Source organism: Zingiber officinale, chromosome 11A, assembly GCF_018446385.1.
Source record: "Zingiber officinale cultivar Zhangliang chromosome 11A, Zo_v1.1, whole genome shotgun sequence".
Lineage (NCBI taxonomy): Eukaryota > Viridiplantae > Streptophyta > Magnoliopsida > Zingiberales > Zingiberaceae > Zingiber > Zingiber officinale.
Window position 1 is genome coordinate 66,699,835 of NC_056006.1, and position 13,080 is coordinate 66,712,914.

At 35.3% G+C, this 13,080-nt stretch overlaps 1 protein-coding gene across 1 annotated transcript in view; it reads left to right on the forward strand.

The window, feature by feature from the left end:
- Positions 1-7,623: 7,623 nt before the first annotated feature.
- Positions 7,624-13,080, forward strand: part of LOC122031431 (zinc finger MYM-type protein 1-like) — a 45,804-nt gene continuing 40,347 nt past the window's right edge. Inside the window, exon 1 of the mRNA XM_042590548.1 lies at positions 7,624-7,775. Within this exon, the coding sequence (XP_042446482.1) occupies positions 7,624-7,775 (152 nt within the window). The remainder of the gene's footprint in view (positions 7,776-13,080) is intronic.

Consider the following 13,080-nt stretch of genomic DNA (forward strand, 5'->3'; position numbering starts at 1 on the left):
AAGTGTGATGGAAACGTGGTGGTATTTCTTGTACTATACGTAGATGATATTTTTGATAGTTGGAAACAATATCAAAGTGTTGTTAGAAGTAAGGGTATGGTTGTCTAAGAAATTCAATATGAAGGACTTGGGAGAATATGCACATATTCTTGGGATCAAAGCGATAAGGGATCGCAAGAAAAAGATGTTGTGCTTGTCCCAAGCTTCATATATCGATACAATCCTTGCTCGTTTTAGCATGCAAGACTCCAAGAAAGGTTTTTTACCTTTTAGGCACGGAGTATCTTTATTTAAAGAGATGTCTCTGAAGACATCAAAAGAGATAGAAGTTATGAAGGCAACTCCTTATGCTTCAGCTGTAGGAAGCCTAAATGTATACTATGTTATGCACGAGACCGGATATCTGTTTTGCCGTGGGCATGGTTAGTAGATATCAAGGTAACCCAGGACTGGGACACTGAACTGCCATAAAGCATATATTAAAGTACCTTAGAGGTACTAGAGATTATATGCTGGTTTACCAAGCAGATGATTTACTCCCTGTGGGTTACACGGATTCTGATTTCCAATCAGATAGGGACAAATAGTAAGTCAACCTTGGGATTTGTGTTTACTTTAGGAGATAGAGCCATAACAATAAGGAGTGTTAAGCAAAGATGCTTTTTTGGACTCCACCATAGAAGCTAAGTATTTGGCAGCCTCTGAGGCAGTCATAAAAGCTATATGGCTCAGAAATTTCATGATGGACTTAGATGTGATTCATAGTTTGCCCAAAATTATTACATTGTATTGTAATAATAAATGGTGCAGTAGCAAACTCGAAGGAACCATGAGCCCATAAAGCAAGTAAACACATAGAGCGCAAGTACCACCCAATACGAGACATCGTATAACGAGGAGAAGTTGTTGTCATCTAGATTACATCAGATGATAACCAGAAGATCCTTTCTCTATGGCCCTTAAGGCAAGAGCTTTTGATCGGCATGATGAAGGAATGGGAATCAGATGTATGGCAGTGTTTATGGCAGCATAGTCTTTTAGTATAAGTGGGAGATTGTTAGAGTGTATACTAAAATCCTAGCTTTTTGTATAAACATTTATTTAGAAATAGGAATCACATTGGTCAAATATCTACATTTATATGCTAAGTGTAGTTGTTCAATTAATTTATATTATAAATAACATGGTGTGTGGTGTCACACACAGAAGATCATGTTATCAATTCCTTATAAATTACAAACAGTAGCTCACGACTAAAATGGAAAGGAAGAAACCATTGAATAGTCGTAGTGTAATTTGGTATTAGTTTGTCTTAACTATAAAATTACACTAGTACACTCTGAGTGTATTGAGCAGGACCATTTAAGGTAAGTTTTTTTTATACTGACTGAATAAAAGAACAAGACCTTTGTTATTATGGAAGTGTGTGCTCTTAATCCTGATATAATAATAAGCACATATATCTAGTATTTATTTCTTTGACTTATCAATGGGTGAGATTTAGTTCGATAAATCAAGAGGTCTGATAAGTTGGGAAATGATATTATTTATACTGTGTGTTGTTGATTATAGAAGGAAACTGTGTCCTAGTAATCTGGGTTGATAATGTCCCCAAGAGGAGCTCATAAAGATTGTCATATAAACCCTATAGGTGGACTTAGTCCAACATGACGATAAGGTTGAGTGGTACTACTCTTGGAGCTAGATATTAATTAAGTGAGTTGTTAGTAACTCATTTAATTAGTGGGCATTCTATATCTTAAACATAGAGAGACTAACACACTCATGATAAGAAAGAGCCCAAAATGTAATTTGGGATTGGTGTGGTAGTTCAATAATAATTCTTTAGTTGTATGAATTATTATTGATGAAATTAAGTTGGGTGTGCGGGGCGAACACGGGAAGCTTAATTTCATCGGGAGACCAAAACCAATTCCACCTCTCGGTCCCTATCGTAGCCTCTTATTAATAAAATATTATACCCATCTATACCCACCTTCTTACCCACCTTAAGGTGGCCTGCCAAGCCTAGCTTGGACCCCAAGCAAGGGTCGGCCAAACTAAGGTGAGTTGGTTTTCTTAGGTGGCCGACCCTAGCTTGAACCCAAGCTAAGGTGGTGGCCGGCCACAATAAAAAATAAAAAATAAAAAATAAAAGGATTTTATTTTTAAAATCTTTTCTTATGTGGAAGCATGTTTTAAAAGAGAGTTTAAAATTTAAATCTTTCCTTTTATAATTTTCTACAAAGGATTAAGAGAAAACTTTGATATCTTTCCTTATTTGTAGTTAAAAGGAAGATTTTAATTTTTGATAAAACTTTCCTTTTTAACCATGCTCATGATTTAAAAGAGAGTTTTAAAAATTATAAATCTTTCCATTTATAGCTTTCTACAAAAGATTAAGAGAAAGATTTGATATCTTTCCTTATTTGTAGATTGAAAGAAAGATTTTAATTTTGGAGAAAACTTTCCTTTTTGTAATCATCCACATGTTTTAATAGAGAGATTTTAATTTATAAATATTTCTTTTTATAACCAACCATGTAGGAAATTTTTAAAGAGAAATTTTATTTTAAAAATTTCCAGAAACAAATTAGGAAGTTTTAATTTTGTATTTAAAACTTTCCTTGTTTGGAGCTCAAGGTGGTGGCCGGCCATTGAAGTTTAAAAAGGAAATTGTTGTTTAAATTTTCCTTTTGTTGGCAAGGAGAATAAGGAAGTTTTTATTAAAACCTTCCTTATATGCCAAGACCAAGGAATATAAAAGAGAGGGTAGAGGTGCCTCACCTCATAACCTAACATCTATTATTCCCTCTCTTCTCTTCCTTGGCGTGGCCGGCCCCTAGTCTCTTTTTCTCTTCTTCTTTAGTGGTCGGCGGCACCCTCTCTTGGAGCTCTTGTGGTGGCCGGATTTTGCTTGGAGAAGAAGGAGAGAAGGAGACTTTGTTCTAGCATCCCTTGGAGCTTGAAGGTTGGTGGCCGAAACTTGCAAGGAGGAAGGTGGTGGTGGTTCTCGTCTTGGTAGATCGTCACCCACACGACGTCCAAGATAAGAAGAGGAATACAATAGAAGATCAAGAGGTTGTTACTTACAAAAAAGGTATAACTAATAATTTTATTCCGCATCATACTAGTTTTTTTTGTATAGATTTTGAAATACCAGACACAAGAGACATATGATTCTAGGTTTTGAATTTGTGATTCGAGTTTGTGTTTTTTTGTTTTTTCGAACTTGTGATTCGATTGTTCTTTTTGGTTAAACCTAGGGTTACTATAAGGAAATTAAATATTAAATTTCGTTGAAAGTCTTTGCCTAGGAAGTGGTGGATGCTCCCATACCCAAGAAGGCCTAGTGCCTCACCATGTTTAACTTGGAAGCCCATCTCTGAAATTAATATTTAATTGAATTTATAACATGGGTGGATTTGGATCAATAATGTTAAGTATCGTTTACGATCCAAGTCTAAACCTCTAAGAATAGATAAGTTAAATTTGGAATCAATAATGTTAAGTTCCGTTTGCGATTCCTAATTTAATTTCTAAAGAAGACAATAGGTTGTTAGAAAATGGTTCAAGACTTGTACAAAATTTTTGAATAGGGAAACCAGTACGATATTCTGAGTATCATCCAACAGTCTTCACTAGGAAGTGATCCACTTAGCTATATAGGAACAAAAAATTAGAACAACTTAGATGTAGCATGTCAATTATATGTATAGACAAGGAAATCTGGCCCGATTTTAACTAACAAACATAAGCAGTATTTTAGCAGGTCAATAGATATTGTATATACATTATAAAGACACATGTGTAGCAAATTATTAAAAAATATATAATAATAATAATACTGAAATATATGAAAATAAAAGGCACATAATAATTAATTAAACTTATTATACATAATGCTTGTCAAACTACCAATACATTTTTCATTGAGAGATCTCTTCCCTTCATATCTAGTTAATTCTTTGTATTAATAATCAAGTAAACCTAGATCAATGATCTTCTAGTTATCTAGTTTTTCTTTATATCTTAGATAATGACTTGAGATGGAAAAACTAATCATGATATTGTTAATATACAAATAAAACAAGTTCCTACAAGTCAGGGGAAGTTTCTAAAGTTCATTCCAAAATTAGGCTTTTGTATTTTGTCTTACCAACCTTTGCCAAGGATGGCATCATGACTTTGAAAGTTGAAAATGACAAGAGACATCACAATCCTAAATCCTTTACTAAATAGCATATTGACAATAATCCAAATCCAAGTAAATAGAATTAACAAGTGTCTCTCTGATAAATCTAGAATTATAAAAAGAATATATAGTAGAAAACCAATCAAAAAACTAAAAGATGACCTTTCAGCTGTTATTTCCTTATAAACATCAGTAAGTTGAACTAATGATGTTGCTAATTATAATACTACAAGTTGACTAATGAGTTGGGAAAAAACAAAAGACTATAATTCATGTCATGTGGAATTATCATGGTTATAAATAATAATACTTATAAATGGAAACAAAACATAGATTTTATTCATCCGAATGTGGAGAAAATACTAGTTTTTTCCCAATTTTTGTTGTTTGTGTTGCTAACTTGCTCATCCCTTAAGGCTCTAGTAGAACTCTCCATCATGCACCTTTTCAAATCAACCACCCTATGCATAGCAAATTTTTACATTATTGTCAATTGGTTCTTGCAAAAATAAAATAAAATAAAATAACAAATAGTGTGACCAATTGAAAAATGAAGCTGCTCACCGACGTCATTCACAGTGGAGGAAACCTAACAATACAAGCCTTTCAATAAGGCTCCTCAAAAAAATTGGATTAACATTCATATTATAGGATGCAAACAATTTATATCTAAACATTATCAGTTAAGAATAACAACATACAAAATAACTTTCACAATATACATTATTTATTACAAGGTGAGAACTGAGTGCAAATCATTATCAAAACAAGATGGCGCCCATTATATTGGTATGCTAATAAAAAGATCACACTATGGACATGGTTAGAGCAGATGCAGAATGTAAATAGATCAGAAGCATCAAAATAGAACGCATATCATATGCAACATCCTTCTATTAGTTCACACTTAATAATGTTGCTATAATCACAAATGGAAGTTAATGGGTTTGCAACAGGCATAACCCATCCGTAAATAGAGATTTTTTAACTCATTAGTGGGAGGATAAAAAGAAAATAACTTTAAATCACAAATTAATTTTATGTCCATGGCAGAGAAGCCATATCATGGGTTCAATTCACCGGCAATATACTCATTCAAGGTAACTTTAGCAAACTATTTCGAACCTTTCATAGGGGTGGAGGAAGGATCGATCTAGGGCGAGTTTGAAGGTGGGCTCCTCAGGGAACTAGTGGTGTGAATCCAAACCTAGGGTTTCTGCCTACTCCCATTTGTCAATGACAAAGTAGTCTGTGAAGATGAGAAGTGCAAGGAGGAGTTTGTGCAGCATTCTTGCTCTTTCACTATAGGCATCAGCAAAGATTGAAGCAATGGCGCCATCGCCCCCACGATCGAGCTCGAAGGTGGCTCATCTCCTCGAAGGCGGTCATCATAGACCTAGCCCGCTTTCGTAACCGCTGGGGCATGTAGCACCGCTTGCCCATATGCTCTCAAACTTGAGAACGATTACGATAGCAACGACAGAGATGGAGAGAAAGAAGAGACGACGACCGTGAGATTCTACATCTTCTCCATCCTCCTCTTCTATCTCTCTCTTTCTTGTTTTATGGTAGGGCAGTGAAGTGGCTAGGTCGAAGGCTGAAGTGCATATATTTATAAAGGAGTTCTGCATAAAACAGATCTAGGGTTAAGGTTTTTATTTTTTTTTTCATTTCCCCATGCATGAATTTTGAGGCAGGAAAAAATACAACAGTTATAATTTTATTGACAACAGGTTATAACCATTGTCTTATTATCACAACGACAACAGTTTATGCACTATTATTCCAAGCATTGTGAAAATATTCTCAATCACAATGGTTCATTTAACCGTTGTCCCAACTATTATTAAGATAAAAAAAACTCTTAAAGACGATGATTTTGGAAAATCATTATAAAATACGTTGTTATTTAAAAAAATTGTTGCCCTAAACAACAATGGATAGTGTGAAACTGTTATCTTTTTGGGTAACTGTTGCATCAAAGATAATGATTTTGTCAAAAGCTGTTATCTTTTTTCAAACTTACAACATTTTTTTTTCTAAAATTATTGTCTTTGTGGTATTGTCTTTTAGCAATTTTGTTATAGTGTGTAGTGGTAGCTGAAGTTGGTATAGTTGACATAGTTCTGCCTACTTTGTCACACATATATCATGTTAACTGGAGTGGTGTTTAGGAGTGTCTATTCATCATATGCATGTGATGTGTGTTAAATTTTATGGTGATACTTATTGCATATTCTTGTTATATGTTACATATGTTTGAGATATGGATGTTGTATATGTTTGACATTGTCATACATGTTACATGCCATTATATGTTGCTTATGTGGTTATGAGTATCTTCGTTGTAGATCTCCATTTATTACTGTTCATTATACTAGACTTGGCAGATCAGTTCTAGTATGTGTATTTATTATATTCTTACTGATATTTTACTGATACCACCAGCGAGACTGTATCCTTTTACATCTCCTTATACTTAGCTTATGCACTATTTATCTCTTATTACTCACTGAGTCATTTGAACTCACCACCCCATTTGTGTTATTTCTTTTCTCATGTAATAGATAGAGAATAAATGGAATCTCTTAGAGATCTTGTCCACCAGTCCCATGTCACATTGAGAGTTTTCTATGTTGTTTCTTTTGTATTTCCTTGCACTTTGGGTTTTTCGAACTCATTTCTTATAATAATTGACTTGTGTGTGGATTTGGTCTTGTTAGGTATTTTATCTTGGTTATGATACTTGTTATGTATAAGTCATACTGACACACACTCTATTTAGTTTTTATGTTGAGTGGATTTGGTATTGCTCTATTATGCAGTTGGTTATTTTATCTTCCACTGTTGTGTTTATTTCTGCTTGTGGACTTATATCATGTTGTATCTATCATTGTCACAAGGTGGTACTGCCTGTATCGTCGAACAAGTATACCTCTAGGGCATGACATTATCATTATATGTTGATGATATGCTAATAGCTGGAAGTGACATAAAGTTTATAATAGAAGTCAAATCTTTTCTTTTATTACAATTTTAAATAATAGATATGGAAGAAGCTAAGTATATCTTAGGAGTAAAGATCATTAGAGATTGATAAAAAAAAAGACTTTTGGGTTTGTCTCAAGAGTATTTTATCACTAAGATGCGACAGCACTTCAACATGTCAGATTACAATATTGAGCAAACACATGCAATGAGAGGTACTATTCTGAGCAAAAGTATATATCCCAAGCCTCCTGAAAAAAAGCCAAAATGAAGAAAAAATCACATGCTAGTGCCATTAGTAATTTAATATAAACTATGTTATTGGCTTAGTTAGCCATTTCCATTCAAACTTAGGATCAAGACACTAGAATGCTATGAAATGGATATTTAGATATCTCAAAAGGATAGCAAATTATCATTTTTGATTCCAAGAATCAAATATGAGCCTGAAGGGCTACACGGATGCAGATTGGGTGGGAGACCTTGATGACAGAAAATCTACATATGGCTATACATTCTTGCTGAATGATGACACCATCTCATGGAATAGCAAGAAACAAGATTGTGTAGCACTGTCGACAATAGAAGTAGAGTAATTGGCTTGTGTAGTAACTATGTAAGAAGCTATCTAGTTGACAAGGTTCTTGAAGTATTAAAAATTGTTGAAGACAATGGGAGTCTTGTTATAGTGTTATGTGATAATCAAGTTGCTATAGATTTTTCTAAGGATCCCAAATATTATAACAAAGGTAAGCATATAGAATTAAGTATAATTTTGTAAGGGATATTATTGATAAGAAAAAGATAATTCTTGAGTATATTTCTACATGCATTATGGTTGCAGATCTTTTACCAAGTCATTGGCTAAAGAACCATTTTCAAGGATATATGAAGTCTTTAAGACTTCATAAAATGTAACACATTGTAAAATATCATGAACTATTCAGTGTATATGTTATTTTTATATTTTGGATAAAAGTCTTGGTGAGCATGTTGGTAAATTGAGATTGGTCCATTCACATGGACAATCATCTCTATTTGTTAAGTATAAATAGAGATAAAATCATTACTTATGGGATAACTTATGTAGCTATGAATAGAAACATACTCGTAAGTTGGGGTCGCCATAATATATGTGTCAAGATGAGATCATTAATATATTATTAATGATTGAATTAAATAAACACACCATTACCGAATCTGCTAAAGGCCATATTGAAATTCATAAGTTGAATTTAGGATTAAACATTAAGTATGTCTAGATCAAAATCTGTATGATGTTAAATTTTGAGAAAAATATGCACTCTTTATTGGTAAAGAGAAAAGCCTAGTAACATGTGATTCATATCACATGTGCTTTGGCGACAATAAGGGTAGTAGAAGAATGGATTCATACTTCTATACTATGTGAAACCCTTAAAATTATAAGTTAATCTCAATTTTACCCTAAGTGACTATTTAGTTGTCTACTTAAAGTTCTAATCAGTGTATGCTACTTTAGCATGTATTCTATTGACTATGGATGATTTGGTCTATGAAGCATAACTAAGAAAGTAACTGATTAAAATAAATAGATTATAGCTAAAAAAAATGAAGATTAAAATAATTTTATATTTTTGACATTTATTTACTGGTCGACCAATTATTATTTTGTTGAGTACATAACATATGTTTGTGAATAATTGTATTGATTGAAGATATTAAACATGCTCTTGACATAATAGTCATTATGAGGGATTAGAGATGTTTATATTAATATAAATGATTTAATCTAGGGTAAAGGTAAGATATTGATGTCTCTAATTCATTTGATAGAGCAACTAAGTTAAGTGTAACAACTTTCTTGGCAGTAATTGCTCAGTATGTTTACTATTACATGAATCTAAAAGAGATGGATTTCTCTTAATGAAAGAAAGGGAAGAATATCTTTATCTTCTTCCTTTGCGAAGGGGTGACGGGGAAACTTGGGAGAGGGAGCTACACAAAACTCTAAGGATGTCTCATCATCTCTCTAAGGAAGATGAAGAGATATGTGTTTCATAATCTCTCCAAGGAAAATAAAGAGATGCGTGGGTAAGAAAAACAAACTGAACCTAGCCATTTTCTTTCTTCTATCTTGACCCATCGAATATTAAAACTTTTCTAAAACCCAATAATGTGAGTCCATCATTATCATATTAATGATAAAATTTGATCATATCAAACTTTAGTTGTCAATTCACTATTTGATCACATTAAACTTTATTCGTAAAATTCAAGTTTGATCACCGATTCGGTCCAACAAAAGTTTCCCACCAGCCACTAATATAAATCAAGGAATCGCACGTGTAGGCCCTTCTTGATAGCCAGTGTTCTGGTGTGGGTGTAGTTAGCACTAATAATCAAACTTCAGTTTTAATGTATGATAAAAGATCAAAGTTAGATATTTTGTGTTCTAATCTATTTACCAAGTATCCAAGATTTAAAGATGTTGGTATGCGAAGCATCAGACGATCAAACCTGAGTTTTGATTATGTCAAAGGGTCCAAAGTTAAGTTGTCTTGTGATCTAACAAGATTGATTGAGCTTATAGGAAAGTCCTAAGTTGTCTTAGACAAAGTCCTAGTGGATTCTAGGCAGGTGAAAACCCCTAGGGGATGGTAACCCTAGGTCCTAGGAGGTGGTAACCCTAGGTTATGGAAAATCCTAGGGAGGTAACCCTAGGTCTTAGGGGGTGGTAACCCTAGGCGGAAAGTCCAGTCGATCTGGAGGACCGGTCTGACAACAGGTAAACTCTCCTGAGATGAGTAGGTAAGGACGCGCTCCCCTGTGAGGGAATAGTAGGCATCAGTTCGACCTAGGATTTTTAGAGGAAATCCAAAGTTAGAACCGGATAGTCTGAAGGCTATCAAAACTTTTTATTTATATATTATCTGCTATGTGCTAACTCTATTTTGCAGGAGACTACCATTTTATGCAGGGTTAGATTCGACCTTAATTCATCGACCGAACCTTTGGATCGGTCGACCGAACCCTTAGATCGATCGACTGAACCCCAATACAGCAGATCGAGTTTGATTGAGGGATCGATCGACCGAATCTAGGGATCGGTTGACTAAACCAAGGATAATGTAACACCCGCCCTTCTAATAACCTTAACTTATAGGACAGACGTTACCCTTTTCTGTAAATCTAAATTTCAGCATTCTTACCTATTATATGCTACTCAGTCCATAAATCTATTCTAACTTGTTACCACTAGTAGGACATGACTTGGAGCCAAGCAGAGTTGAAAGGGAGTCTAAAGCTTCTAACGGGTCTAGGTCGTGTGGCCCTGACAGGTAGTGTACTCCCAGTTGGCGCAGGGCACACCCGTGTGAAGGTCACACGGTCATGACCCTTGGCAGAGGAGAAGAGGGGTGCGACCGTGTGATTCCACACGACCGTGTCACCTTGGCCGAGAGTAGGCAGTGGTAGGTCGTGTGAACCAGCACGACTGTGCCACAGGCCGTGAGAAGGGTCAACCCCTGCTCTACCAAAAGAGCTTGTTCTCCCCCTTTTCACTTATCCTTGCCACTCTAAATTCTGCCAAACCGATAAATTCATCCTAAACAATTAGTGATAGTATTTTATGTACAACGGAGAGAAGAAAATACTCAAGTTCTAACATGTTCCACACAATAACAAATCCTCCGATCTCCTTCCATTGTTCCGTCACACACACACCCACAAACACTGCTCATGTTGCCTCCTCCTACTCAAACTTTCCTTTTCCTTTATCTGTAGTATAAGGAAATGCAAATCTATAAGCGGATGCTTAGTAAGTACCATCTACTCACAAAACGATACATTAAAAGAGGGCATGCTTTTTAAAACTGCTTGAGGAAAATACAACAATGGAAACATGCTTTTAAAACTGATTAGGGAAAACACAAACATGCACTTGATAGTAACTCACGCTAAAACGCATAATTCGGAAATATGTGCATGGCATGTATTTTTAAACAGGTTTATCATGCAAAACATCAACTTAAAAGCATGCTGGTAATGTAATGACAACAGGAATCTTGGCTTACTATAGAGTTCATCAATACTGCGCTTTATAACTTAGGTTCTCGACCATAGGAATGCTTCCACTAAAGCAAACAATGAATTTTGAAAATTTTATATTACCTAACTAGTGAAAATAATAAACAAGTTGCTTTGGGCCCGACATTGTATCACTTTGCGCACATCCTTAATAAGATCCGAGGTAGCTAATCCCGAACCCATTAAGGTACTACTAGGCAATGTAGGGGCCTAGGGGCTATCTAGGAGCCCACCCATGGACCTTGTGTCTAGTACATGCCTTTCTAAAGTAAAATACTTTCTTTTAACTATTGATTTCTTTTACTTGCACTTGCTTGTCATTTAAACAAACACCTTATGTGCGCTTAATCCCCCTACACTTATAGGGAAGCACTTTAGGGCACTTGAATCTGCTTCTTAGCCCCAAAACTAAATGGGAAGCAATTCAAGATTTCCTACACATGCTCTTAATCCCTAAAACCTTAGAGGGCATCATACATAACATGACATGCATCTTTCTTAACATGTCTAAATCGTATCTCAACATGTATCTTCTAAATCATGCATAAAAGACATTACAAAATGCATCTTTGAAGCAACTTATACTGCAGGTGAGAGATACTTACTTCCTTTTGCTAGATCTTACTATTATAAGGTGTAAGGAAGACAAAATCCTCCCTCGTATGCCTTAATCTCTTAGTCTCCCTTCACCCGCATACCAATCCTTGCAAAAACTCTCCTCTTAGATCCTCCACTTGAAGAACTTAGAAGCTTCGACCTAGGTTTCTTGATCTTGGCCGAAACCACAAAGGGGACAAGAGAGGATTTGGCTAGAGAGGAAAGGAAGAGGAAGATGAAAAGTTAGGTTTTCATCTCTTCCTTTCCCTTTTATACCAAGTGAAAGTTGAAGTATCTCTCCACATATAATGAATTGTTTCATATTTCTCATGTGATGCTTTACCACCACCTAATGGCTACTTAAACAAATATCAAGTCAGAGGTCTAGGGTTCAATCCTAGCCTGGGTCATTTATAAATATATTTTATTTCTTTTCTTTTTGCTCTTTTGGAAAAGAGAAAATTTACGGATGTTATAATCCCCCATACCTTATAAAAAGTTCGTCCTCGAACTTAGAACAGTTGTGGATACTTCTGTCTCATATCATCCTCACATTCCCATGTTGCTTCTTCATACTGTTGACTTTGCCACAACACTTTTACTAACGGTATCTCTTTGTTCCTCAACTTCTTAACTCCTCGATCTATTATCTGAATAGGTCGATTTTCATAACTGAGGTCCTCTTGAACTTGTACCATCTATGGCTCAATCACTTGATTTATATCGAGAACATGCTTCTTCATCATTGAGACATGGAATACATTATGGTTGGCTGACATTTCCTGAGGTAGTTCCAGCTCATAGGCTACCTTGTCAACCCTTCTGGTGATCAGGTATAGCCCCACATAACGTGGACTCAACTTTCCCTTCTTTCCGAACCACATCACTCCTTTCATAGGAGCCACTTTGAGGAACACTAAATCCCCAACTTCAAATTCCAGTGGTCTACGGCGCACATCCACATATCTCTTCTGCCGGCTCTGAGCAGTTTCTATTCTCTTGCGAATGTTCTGAATGACTTTGGTGGTGTCCTCGATAAGATCTATCTGGAGTCCCATTTTTTTCTTTTCACCACCTTCATACCAATAGATAGGAGATCTACATCTCCTCCCATATAGAGCCTCGTAGGGTGCCATTTTGATAGTAACTTGATAGCTATTATTGTATGCGAATTCTACTAAGCATAGTTATCGGCACCAGCTCCCTTTGAAATCTAAGGCACAAGCCCATAG